This window comes from Gopherus evgoodei, chromosome 5, assembly GCF_007399415.2.
Source record: "Gopherus evgoodei ecotype Sinaloan lineage chromosome 5, rGopEvg1_v1.p, whole genome shotgun sequence".
In the NCBI taxonomy this organism is placed as follows: domain Eukaryota; kingdom Metazoa; phylum Chordata; order Testudines; family Testudinidae; genus Gopherus; species Gopherus evgoodei.
The window spans coordinates 36,971,383-36,985,299 of record NC_044326.1 but is presented as its reverse complement, the minus strand read 5'-3'; the positions used below and the strand labels follow the sequence as shown (position 1 = coordinate 36,985,299).

Here is a 13,917-nt window from a genome sequence, read left to right as displayed (position 1 = left end):
ATATTTAGAGAGACAGTACAAGATGTTTTACTAGAAAATTTAAATGTCTGAAAACAGTGTCAGATATACTTTAAGGAGTATGCAGATCCTATTATTTTGGAAGACCGCATGGATCTGGTCTGCGAAAATTTTCTTCTCTAAATCTGGCCTGTTCCACATAAAATACTCTTACCAGGTCACTAATTAATTTTATAGCATTTATAAAAACTCCTGTTCTGGATTAGGTAGCATATTGGAGTAACTTTTGTAACTTTTCAACCTCTGGAGACCTGAGCTAAAGTTTAAGTGGATGTTTCATTGTAGCACTGAACTCCAACAATGTTGTAAATAGCAGTCTGCCAAGTGCCTCTTGAGCTAGCCCTCGCCCTCTCCCTCATTAGCATCACAAATACAACTTGCCTCAAAAATGTTTACATAAATTAAAAATGCCACTAACGTTTAACCTCAACTACAACATGGAGTTCGGAGCCCAGAATATCCAAGTTCTAGTCCTGCCCCAACTTGCTGTGTGGCCTTAAGCAGTGGGATAAGAATACTATTTCACTGGAATGCCAAATACTGATTAATGTTACAGCACTGGGTAGCACTATCCAAGGCTTTGAAAGTAGGAAGTGCTACACAATTGCTCCTCACAACTTTTGGTGCAGAAGCTGAAAGAGAAACTCAGGAAAGCACTCCTTTCAAAGGAGATGCACTGGCATGTAAAAAACTTGTATCCAGAAGGCAACTCCCACAAAACACCTGATGTGTACGGTAGCTATGAGCAATATTTAAATACTTAGGATTATCTCATTTCCAAATGTCTATTCTATGCAACCAAAAATTTATATTATAAGTCAAAAATGAGGGGAAACAGGTATATTAGCTGATCAATCAGAATTAAGTAAACTAGGCAATAGCTGCAAAGAGTCCTGTGGCACCTTATAGACTAACAGACGTATTGGAGCATGAGCTTTTGTGAGTGAATACCCACTTCGTCGGATGCATGGCAATAGCTATTAATGTCAGCAATTTGAATCCATTAACGTCTGAACCATAAGTGCAGACATAAGCAGGTACTGTAACAAACAAGCTCAGCTGGTAGGGTATTTCATCCGGAGCATTTACCTGTCATGGTAAAAGCCGTAGTGTTTATAATGAAGTCAGGAGACACATAATGAGCAGCACAGATTATTATTTTACAAATAACCCTAAAAAACATACCTTACAAAACTGGGGGTTGGGGGGGGAGGCTTAAAGACATGAGTTTGAAATTACACACAGAAAACAAACACAAAACATTAAGTCTAATGATGAAGTTCAGTGCAAACAACATCTTTTATGAAGAGCAGAGATGAAGTCTTTTCATTTACGGTTCTTAAATTCTCAGAAAACATGCAGCAGTTTACTTTGCCAAAAAAAAAAAAAATCCAGAGATCAGAGTCCAATCTTCAAAGAATGTCATTCTTTCATCTTAATACTTTAGCACATCAAAAAGAGACTTATAACCTTATATGAACATGATTATAGCAAAAAACACCAGCACTTTAATGCAATACAATAAACTTGTGGAAAGAGTTCATTGCATTGGGTGGAAAATAATTGATGCATTTTAATTTTTAAAAGTCAAGGAGTGAACATTTTAAAAGAATGTTCTTAAGCACTGTACTGTGAAACCAGCAAAGAATCCTGTGGCACCTTATAGACTAACAGTAGTTTTGGAGCATGAGCTTTTGTGGGTGGGCTACCCCTCTGATACTGTACTGTAAAAGGGAACACAAGCCCTGTTCAAGAACTATGCACAAGAAGTTAATGCCACAATACTAACCCCTCTTAAACAGTGAGGTAAATCCGTCTACCACACTTTAAAAAAATTCTGTGTTTAAAAGATTTTTATTGACACACTAGAGCATTCTATGGTTGGACCATGAGAGCTTTGGGTCAGATATGCAGAGAAAGGGAACAGGAAAAAAAAATTAAGAGTCAATTGAAATATTGAAAATAAGGGATTTAAAGTTAAGATCGTGTAAGAATCATGTTAATTTAAATTTACCACAATCCAATGGCAAATTTCTTATGAAATAAAACACCTTTTTGGTAATCCCTCTTTAAAGCAGAAAGACTTGTAATTTAAACCCTTAACTGAAATCTACCAGTTCTATGTCCCAATTTGGGCTGAACTCCTAACCCAAACTAAGTTTCTCAATAGTGGAATAGGGTCCTGAAGGTAAACCAGACCCTGAGCTAAGCTAAGTCCCAGTCTGAACCTATGCCACCTTCCAAACTAAAGAAAGTTCCTCAGCTACAATAAACTCCCATGTTAGAGTAAGCTCCAATAAACTTCTGACCAAACTTTGCAATCTTATCTGCAGTCCTATAAAAATTATAGCCCATCAGGCCCTCCACTGACACAAAATGAAGTCTCAACTAGTGTCAAACACTGCAACTTCTCCCAGCTCCAAAAAACACCACCACCAAAATATTGCCCCAAAATACATTTACCTAAATCTTTATTTTTTGAACAGATGAGCAATTAGAAAGACGAAAGGAGAAGCCAACCCTGCAAGGTATATGCCCTGCAATTGGGTTGCATATGTGGTTAAGACTGAGGCAATATTCAAAGACAGAATGAACGTTTATATGGTTAAAAATAGCCAGAATTGTTATAATTTATGCTAACAAATTTTGGAAGGGACATCATGTCTTAAACCAATCTAACTACTGGAATTAAAATCAGAATCTTGTTACTATGGAGGTTCTGAAGCATCTGGTGTTGACCACTGAGACAGGATACTGGACTAAACTGACTTCTGGTATGATCCAGTTATAGCAATTCCCATGTTCTCATGTACCTTCCCATTTCTCCTCATGACTCATTTAGAAATTTTTATGTAAGGAATAAACATAACCACTATAACCCTATCATAAACCTGCCTTCATACACTGTGAGGCTACTCCCATACTGAGCTACTCCAATCTGACAAGTCATGCTGTTTCTTTAATGGAAATTAAGAGACCAGAATTACTGATTTTAAAGGTTCATTAACTAAAAATACTAGAAACAGCTAGGTTGTGGTAATGTTATAACTATCTTTTACTTTCATTGCTAACAGATTACTAAGGAAGACTAAACAATCAAAAAAACCCAGACTTGATCCTGTTGGGTTTCCCACAGACCTCTTCCACTTGATTCCCTAAGAACTCAGTTTGACTCCAGTCCTCAACACTCAGGTTCCTTTATTTGGCATACAACAAAGTTATACTGAGTCGATCCGACTCAAGCATAGCAGGTGAGTATAGGGTGTACCACACATAGCAAACCACCTTCTTTATATATGTTCACACATTATATTGTGATTATGCATTGCACTACACATTTTGGGATTGGCTTGGTCACTTTGTAGAAACTAATTCTTGTACAGCATGCACTGTCCATGCACAACTTATTCTTTACCTCATTTTATATTCCAGGCTTATCTATTCCACTGTTATCTTGGTTCCTTGGGTGTTTTATCTAAGCTAGTACACACAGTCTGTTTCCAGCCTGCTGATCTATTTACCTCCCTAATCCTCTCTCTCAAGAAATGAGGACTTACTCATTACCAATTACTCATGTGAACCCAGGCCTATATTCCATTTCTTTTTTATATCTATCTATATACATACATACACACACACACACACACACACGCTTGCTTTATTTACATTATATTTTTTTTGTGTGTTTTCTTTTTAAAGTTTACTTACCCAGCAACAGATTCCAAAGACCACAGTAGTGGTACTCAGTGGTTCAAATAATCAGTTGTTATCTGAACCACCATTAATATTAGGCTCCAAGTACACATTGTGGAAGGAAGGGGAGGCTCACCTTCTCCAGTATAGCCCACCAGCGCTATACACATTATATGCTTGCTCTGCTTTTAAAGCATCTTTCTGTAATTTTAATTTTGCTTTTATTTTAATTATATTTTTAAAAAACTGGTACAAAATATAAAAATATTTCTCTTTGTCACCACAGGAAATTAAAGTGTGAAACAGGACACAGACCAATTAAAACAACATTTCCTGGGTCTATACCAGAAGTGGTATTCTTCAGTAACCACACAATAGTTATCACTACCACAGGCAGTTTATACTTTAACAACATCTCCACCATACTGTGCAGTTTGGAGACTGTTCCCCCAGCGTGAACCCACATGCCAGCAACTCTGCCTGTAAGACATTACACCTGTCCATGTAAGTGTCCCCCATGTGCGAACAGTGGTACAAAACCAGGGCTCTCTCTCGACCTTCCGTTGCCTTGCAACGGTATGGGGGAGGGGACCAAACTTCTTCCACACCACATGGGTTGCAATGGTTTCACATTTAACTTATTGGTACTGGACCTTGTTAATTTTCTTACCCTGAACCAACTGTTGTCACTTCTCTTGTACCAAATTTTTAACTTTTCTGTGGTGATAAGAGGGCAAGTTTTCTTGCACACAATGCTGTTTTTTAGTTTATGAGTGCCCACATTAGCTCTTGACATTGTCCTGGAATGGATTCTGCAATCCTTGCCTTTCAGTCATTGTCTTTAGCTTCACGTTGTCTCAATCAGGGTTGGCAGTTCTCGTTCTTCATCTCCAAGTGTTCTTGTAAAGTACATCTTCCAACCTCACATCCATCTCCTTCATGTCCACCTTCAGCATCTCAAACCTCCTTTTTCTAGGTCTTCCTCCCAGAGTCTTTGTCCTGTGGCTCCTAGCTCTTCTATACTCTCTGACCAACATAGTCCACATCTGGTCATCCCTCAACTCTTCCGTGATGGGAGCTACCTCCATCGTGGCTGACGCCATTTCACTGTGTAGATTATCAGCTCTCATCTCACTCAGGTTCTCTTTTCAGCAGTGTGAACTTGTAGCTCTTCTCTCTCTCTCATTGGCCAGCACCCCAACCCATATGTCATGGCTGGCCTAATCATGCCTTTATACACTTCATTCTTTCATTTACTTGGCATATTCTTATCAGAGAATTCCTATCAATCCATGCCTTTCAATATCTTTTCAAATTCCATTATAGAACACCCTCCAATCTAGCTTCCATCCACCATTCATTGAGCAGCTCTCATCAAGCTCTCCAGTGATTTCATCCTGACCAAGTATTTTAGCCAGTACTCCATCCTCATCCTGCTTGACCTATAGACTGCATTTGAAATGTTGACCGTACTCTCAAAATCCCCTCATCTCTGGTCTTTTATGATTCCATCCTCTTCTGTCTCTCCTCCTACCTTTCAGTTGTCTCATTTAGTTGGTCTTCCTCCCCGCCCTTCCTCTTTCTGTGAGGATTTCCCCTTCAGTGATCTATCCTCTGACCCCTCTTTTTATCCTTTCATATCCTACCATGGGCAATCTCAGTTTCAAACACAGGCTTGAATACCATCTGTATGCTGATTACTCAAAACTGCCTATCTACTCTGAACTAGACTCCCTCCATCTCAACTAAAATCTCAGCCTGTTGTACGGATATCTCCTCATGGTTGTCCAGCCATCAACTGAACTTATCAAGAGCTCAATTTTGGCCCTGTTCTTTCCTCCTAAGGTCATCTACTTTCTCCCATTTGACTGTCACGGTGGACAATACAACTAACCTCCTTGTTATTCAAGCCAGTAATGTTGGCTTCATCTTTGACCTGGCCCTCTCCTCTGGCTTCCCCTTCCCTTGGTAGTGTTAAAATCTTGCACTTTCTTCTACACAACATCTCCACAATAAAACCTTCTTTCTCTGTTAGAACTGCCAAAACTCTTGTCCAAGTTCTGATCAACTTGTGCCTTGCCTACTGCAAAGCACTTCCCTTGAGGTTGATGTCTTACAACCCTGAGTCACATCCTTCAAGTAATATTCAAAATACTGCTGCTAACAATCTTGTTGGTTTATCACTGACCTCTAAGACCTTCCATTGGCTCCCCTTCCAACACCAATTTCTTACTCCTATTTTCAAAGCTCATCACAATTTAGCCCCATCTTACCTACCCAAACTATTATCTTATGCAAGGTCAGCTCCCATCTATGCTCCGTCCAGTACTGGTCATCCAATTTTCCATTTCTCCAACCAACACTTTCGTGCTTTCTTCCAAACCATCCCTTAAAATGGAGAAAAGCTCCCAGTTAAAATCCATAAGCCACTACTTGGTCATCCTTCAAGTCAGTAATCAAAACTCATCTCTTCCATCTATAAAACATAACCTAATAGATAAGTGGAGAGCTGTGATTGCTACTACTCACTGGCTAAGTATCTGCACATTCTATTATATTACCACATCTCCCTCACCTCCCCCGCCACTGTTTGCCTCAACTACCTGTTAAATCTTGTCTTAGGCCATAAGCTCTTCGGGACAGTGACTGTCATTTATTGTTTTGTCTGCATGGCACTTAGCAAAAAGAGACCAAATCTAGCTGCAGTTGTCAGTTTAATGTTTAATTTGCAGTAGTGCCTAACAACAACTATTACTACTCAGATAAGAGACTTGGTTAAAGGGGGACACCCACGTTGTTTAGCACCCAAGTTTCACATGCTACAAAAGCTATACATAAGCTTAAAAAGCCATCCTAATTCAAACAGGTTTATTTTAAATGATTATTGAAGTACATTTGAAAGAATCAAACCAAATAACTGAATTAAGTGATTTACCTGAAGTTACTACATAGAACAGTACTCAGTGTGACTAGAGGCACACACTTTTGTATAGTAGTGCACAGGATTTTTCCTAAAATTAAATGTTTTGCAAATAAAAAAAAAATCAAGAAGCAGCTATCAACATTCTTGATTGATGGAATACAAGATTCCATTATGAGTTTACTTAGATACTGATGGGACATTTCAATACAAAGCTTCTTGGGAAGCCAAAGAAAGGAAAATTAAACAATATGCAAAATAGCAAATACATGTGTCTCTTACTGATTGTGCCTCTCCATCATAAACAAAGGTATACAATATGCTGTCTGAGGTGCAAAATCTATTGCACTCTATGGCTGGATCCACCTTATCAACTCCATCCACTAAGCATCAACCTCTCCTTTAAGTTTCTTTTCACAGCCCGTATCTTTAAAGAGAGGTAGAGTGCAAACACTAATTGGCTAATGGATTTAACAGGGGAAAAAATACTAAAGCTAAATCTGATATGTCTCTAGAGCATAGACAGGAAGTACACATTAGCCGGCCCAAGCGACTGCATACTCATATCGTCCTCTCCCATATCCTTCCTTTCTCCTACCCACCCCCAGTATCATGATCTTCCCCGCACTCATTTTAACTTGCCCCCAAATAACTTATTTTCTGTGTTTGTTAAGCACCATGCACTTCTATGTTATTACAGAAGTCTTTATTCACCAGATGTGGGAAGAAACACATATCGCTGCTACCATTTTATGACCAGCAAAATTAAGCATATTTCTTCAATAGTATGATGACATGCACTGAAAGAGGATTCAAACACAAATGGTTACTCAGACAAGAGCTCAAAATATTGAGCTAATACTAGAGAAGTGTTAGAAATTTCCGAGTCTTTTAGGGCTAGAAAGGACTATATGATCACTTAGTCTGACTTCCTACATAACAGCCCTCCGTGCACAGACAATGGTGATTTCCTTTCCCTCTCCTCCGCCCCCAGAAGGGTTTATGCTAACTTTCTTCCTATTACAAATGTTAGAGTTAAATTCTGAAACCCTGAAAAATAAGGTTGAAAAGTTTTTAGCTATGTGTAGTGTAACAGTTAATTTCTCAGTATACTAAGGGGAAAGCAACTTGAATACAGGAATGTACCCTACAGTGATATCACACAACTGAGCCTTGGTGTACATAAACAAAAGTAAACAACTACAGCAGAAAGTGTGAAAGCAGGAGTTAAAGAGTAATACATGGTTTCAGACAGGTAATCTGAAGCCCTGGAATCCTTACTGAAAGTGTTTTTTAAATACAGGCCTGTTTCCACAAGTTAAAAGAATATATAGTATTAATAACAATCCTTCTACTTTAAACTCTTACCTTCCCTCCCTTAAAAATAACCTAATTCAAACCCTATTTATTTTTTAAATGACAATGTTTTCTTGGTGAAAAACTAACTTTGTTAATTTCTCTGACTACCATGGAACATGAAACAGAAAATTGTTGTTCAGTATTAAATTTTCCACTTCCTGATAAAACTGCATGTTATAACAAAATAAGACACACTTATTGCGCTTTGAGGAGGCTTTTTTTGTAAGTAGAAACCATGCAGCATGAACCAGAATATAATGTATCATTCTGCTGTTTAGTCAAATCCCTTGTGCACAGCCTGGCAGCTTTCAACCAAATATAGCTCTGACATAGCTATGTTCTACAAACATCAATACATATGTTTCCTCACAACAGGAGGTGTTAAAGAGAAAAAGTTTGTGACTAGGGTCCTACCAAATTCACGGCTATGAAAAATGTATCACAGACCATGAAATCTGGTCTTTTGTGTGCTTTTACTCTGTACCCTGGGTGGCTGGAAAATGGTGGCTGTTAGCCAAGCATCCACTTCTGAAGGCAGTGCCCCGCTACTAGCAGCGCAGAAGTTAAGGGTGGCAATACCATACCATGCCATCCTTACTTCTGCACTGCTGCTAGCAATGGTTCTGCTTTCAGAGCTGGGCTGCAGGCCAGCAGCCACCACTCTCCATCTGCCCACTCTCCAGGTGCCGCTATCAGCAGTGCAGAAGTAAGGATAGCAGTACGGCAACCCCCTCTACAATAAACTTGCTACCCCTCTCTCCCACAACTCCTCCCTAAAATTGCTACTGTGAAATTTCACATTTAAATAGCTGACATCAAGAAATTGACTATTTAAAAAATCCTATGGTCATGAAATTGATGAAAATGGACTGTGAATTTGGTAGGATTTCAAACATGCAATCTATTGCAATTTCAATGGGGTCAAATGAATAATTAAAGTTCAAAAACTATAAACAATTCTTAAATTAAGCTGGAAGCAGTTGACATTTTTTACAGCTTCCCACTGTCAAATAAATCCACTGATTTATATGTTATTTTTATTTATCTTGTTACAATTTTGATTAAACTTCCTTGTACATATTATTTTACAGATAGTTTTTTTCCTGGTTTTCTGGTCAACATGTTAACATCTCACAGAAGAAACTGGTCGTGCTAGTAAATATTTGCACAGGTGTATTTTACCCAGTCTCATGTTCACACATTAAAATGGTTAAAAATAAGACTCTCTGTTCTGCCCTTACTATAGTTAGAAGTAACACCTTAGATTACTGAAATAAAAAGGAAAAAAATCATGTTCAGCTTGCTCTGTGTAGGTGATAGCACTTGGTGTATAGCAAGTTTCACTTCTGTGTAGAGAGTTTCACTTCACATTCCCATACCCCATCTATCATGACCATCATGCACTGTTCTTTATCATGCACAGTTCTGGGGAGACCTCGTGTATTTTCTTCCCCCATCACTCCAATAATAGATATAATAGAGCAACTGCTGTGGTTTGGTCTGATACTTCTATGGAAAATTCTTTGAATTTGTGACTCTTCGAACATTGAAAATTCTCCATTGGTTCCAAGGATGGTTCACTTGATTATATATGATGCAGAAGATTCTGCCGTTTTCCCACCAACAAATATTTCTGTATTTTCTTTATTTTTCTGCAGCTTTATATATCACAAGCACAATGGAAGTCAGCAATGAATCCCAACAGTACTGGAATGTATTTTAGAAGTCTCAGTACGCCACTAATGTTCTGGCTTACAGACTAACACATTATAATACAATTAAATGTACCTTATAATATAAACAAGGAAACTTTGGCTACATACAATGGTACAAAATAGACTATTCCTTCCTTTCTACTCCATGCCTTTGTGAAATGGAAGTCCTGGATTCAGGTACCAGGATGTTCCTTACACACTCATATGAATGAAGAAACATTTCAAAAATTAAATTTATTAATTTTAAATTGTATCATTTTAAACTTAAATAATTATCATGGGCAATTATGTCCTCAGGAGTTAAGGAAAGGAATACAGGGTTGCTAGTTAAGATGGACATAAAGTGGAATGACTTCATTTGTAATGCAGATGTTAATGGCAGCTCCGGTCTACAGACTGCTGAGGCCATTGTGGCTTGTAACATCCCGGATAAAGTTCCACCAACCGAGAAGTGGAGGAGGCCCAGAGGCAGAAACCCTATTATATGGGTTCATCAAGTCTGTTCCGATGTTGGACTCTTGAGCCATCAAACCTTTGCAGCCACAGAGGAACAGAAGGTGATATGGACATGGAACTGCTTGGGTCCACTATGACCAGGCCTTGGTAGCCTGCCATGAAGCAAGAATGGTTTCTTTCCTACCCATACACAAACAAGGAAGCAAAGACACATTGGGAATTTGGTGTTAAGAAGAGGAAACGTGACATCTTCTCAGACCCCTCTATGCAAGGGGTAAGACATCGTTCCACAGGATGAAGCTACTGGAATTGACCGTAGATGAGCTGAAGAGTAGAATTCTTTACTTCCTAGGATTCACTCCATGAGCAAGTAAGTGGGGGTAGACAGAAAAGGAAAATACTTGAGTGTCCTTTATAAATTTCTATGCATCAACAACCATTTAGAAACATAAAAATAAGATTTGTTTTTACCATTTTGGGGCCCAGTCAACTGCCATTGATTTCACCGCAAGCAGGATTGAGACCATTTGCCTAACGTGATTTTTCCCCCATCCTCATGCCTAACATTATATGGAAAACGTTACTGTTCCTTTTATTTCCTTTATAATGTGCCAATATAAAGGATGACAATCCTCGATAGACAACTCTAGAAACAAGGATTCATTTTCAAACCATGTCACGGAGAAGTTTTATTTCAAAGGCACTATTTCCAGTGTATTTTAAATTGAGACAAAAATATATCCAACGGAAAGAAATGAGGCCTCCACCTACCTCATCGCTTTCATCTACTTCAATACCACCATCTTTGTCATCATCCATTTGCTTGTGGATCATGCGGAGAGCTTCCAGACTGAATCGGTCCTCCTCAGTAAAGCATGGTGGACTCAATGAACTACAGGTATCTGAAGGACAAGAAACAACCATTAGTTTAGTGTCTTGAAATGTCAATTCCCAACCAAGAACATGGCTTTTCCCCTCTTTGGGGAAGCACAGCATGAGTTACTGCTTCAATTTTAAATATTAACTAAATGCACACCTTTATCATTTTAATACTGAAATTCGGTGTGGCTTGACTGTAGACACCTTTAGTCATAGATGCTGAGCTTGGAGAGCTCCTTGAGCGACATTTCTTGCAGGAAAAAAGAGTGAAATGAGTGAACTGTTGTAGGGAGGAGAGGGAAAAAGAGGAGGGAAAGAAAGAGTAGTTTGTTTCCTCTCCTCCAATACTCTTTTCTTCCTTAAGTATGCTCACCACTTTTTCCTTCTCTCCCCTACCCTTAGGTTGATCACTGCAACAGCCAATAGAGCCAGTGCCTCCTCTTCCTTATCCATTTTTCTGCCTGCCAGCAGGGCAGCAAGAAGAAAGGAGGAGGAGAAGAATGAAGAGAAGTAACTAAGTTTAATTCTACAGTTATGGCTTCACATCAGGTCCTGGTGTCCACGTCAGGTTAAGTGAACAGGAAAGTCTGCTAAATATCCATAGACCTACTGGATGTAGGCTATTGCAAAAGGGCTACAATGAAAGGAAACAAGACATGGGCACATAAGGGAGAAAACTGAAGCCACACCTTGTGTACAACACTTGGTAGTCCTGTACAGTCATTTCAGAAACTGTAACTTGTAGTGGAGGAAAAACTCCAGTTTATAAATCATACATTTCGGTTTTCCCTGTCATTGCTTCAATAGCCGTGTTGAAGGTACAGGGTGCTTTGCTCTCCTTGTGTCAGGTGTAGGGAAAGGGGCAGAGATTCAAATGCCTGAGTGAAGTCATACCAACAGACCCTGTTATAAAAAAAAACAACAACACACACACACTTCTCATAGCAATTGGCCATTTATTAGCTAGGTGTATTGTACTAGATCCTTTATGGATATCTGCATCAGCTGGTAGTTAATATACCATACATTTAAATGCACCCATCACTGCATTATCTAGGCACCAAAACATATAGGGGGAAGTGCACATGCTTGTGGAAGACGCCACTTAAACAAGATGACAAGTAAAACACCCTCCTTCGCCATCAAAAATACAATGACGTGCTATGCTGAGTTACTATACAGAGCAATTGGGAACTCAATTCCTTCAGCAATTTAAATGACAGACATCAGTCCAAATGACCAGCATGTGAACATTTGCCATAGGTGGTTTCTTAAAGAACTACAAAAGTTTTCACACAGCTACCAAGAAGCCAGTACACACTCATTTGCTTGAGTATCAAAGATGATCCACAAATACACCCAAAGGTGACAACAGTCCATGAGTGGAAAAATTAACAAGGTTTGGAACATCCAAACTGACCTGCTCGTAGTAAATTACAAAAGCCTCTATTTCCAAGCTCTATGGTAACATTGCTAGAAAGATAGGAGCATCAAAGTCAACGACAAAAGCTGCTGAAAAGGCTTGGTGCATCACAGAGCGACAGAGCAAAGGAGAAGGGAATGTAGTTGGGACTGAACAATTTACCTTATCAGGATTATGATTAGGTAAGCACCAATACCTCCCTCCTTTGTAGGTCAGATGTCCAAACTGTCCTGCATCCCACTAATGATTGTGCACATCTGTTCTGGAATTCCAGATGGGACAAGACAAGGAGTGAGACTATACACAACTGCTATCAAATTCCCAACAGTGATGGTAAATGAAGAGAATTCATTGAAGTCTCAGTGAAATTCAACACTAGTTGCATTAACTAGGTCATGACTGTAGACAGGAGTGCTCAGCATATGTTTTAAACAACGAGATCACTTTTTAGCTCTCAATAACAGGCCAATGTGATTCACCACAGTGCTGTTTGGCAGTGCAGAGAATGAAAAGATGGTCAGAATAACCTGCTCCTTTTTTTTTCCCCCCCAAAAAAAAAACAAACAAAAATGGCCAGATTTTATTTAGCAGCCTTTGCTTCATTGAATAGGTTTAGTTTATACAAAAATTGACAGCCTTGAAACAATGACATTTATGAAATATAAAGACATTATGTAGAGTGCTTAACATAACAGCTTGCCTTCCAAAATCTACGACCCACCTGGAAAGTTTTTGCTACAAATAGTAAAGGAAGATGTTTCCATTCATGCTCCTGTCTCCTGCCCTTCGCCTTCGAAAGACAGGCAATTTATACTACAGCAGGGGTCGGCAACCTCTGGCACGCGGCTCGCCAGGATAAGCACCGTGGCGGGCCGGACCAGTTTGTTTACCTGCCACGTTGGCATGTTCAGCGAACCATGGCTCCCACTGGCCGCGGTTCACTGTCCCAGGCCAATGGGGGTGGCGGGAAGCCGTGGCCAGCACATCCCTTGCCTGTGACACTTCCCGCCACCCCCATTGGCCTGGGACAGCAAACCGCGGCCAGTGGGTGCCATGGTCTGCTGAACATGGCAATGCAGCAGGTAAACAAACTGGCCCGGCCTGCCAAAGTGCTTACCCTGGTGAGTCATGTGCCAGAGGTTGCCGACCCCTGTACTATAGCATCAGCCAGTCAGCAAGACAACAGAGTATACTACTACTTTTTTGCATATTCCTACAAATGCACCTTGACTTCTCTTACCTATCTCAGACAAAAAGAAATCTAATAGATCAGAATAATGATTTTTGCACTATAACATTACATCTACTTGGTGAGTCTTTTCTTCTAATTGAAAGTAAAAAGAGAACCACATGCATAAGAAAATCAGAACAGGTAAAAAGAGAATAAATAGCACAGAAGTATGTTTGAGTGACGGATTTATATTTAATTACACCTCTAATCTACTCAAGTAGAA

The 13,917-nt window shown here is 39.4% G+C and overlaps 1 protein-coding gene across 1 annotated transcript in view; it reads right to left on the bottom strand.

Moving 5' to 3' along the window:
- Nucleotides 1–13,917, bottom strand: part of STIM2 (stromal interaction molecule 2) — a 146,661-nt gene that overhangs the window by 66,932 nt on the left and 65,812 nt on the right. Inside the window, exon 2 of the mRNA XM_030564274.1 lies at nucleotides 10,933–11,063. Coding sequence (XP_030420134.1) covers nucleotides 10,933–11,063 — 131 coding nt within the window. The remainder of the gene's footprint in view (nucleotides 1–10,932; nucleotides 11,064–13,917) is intronic.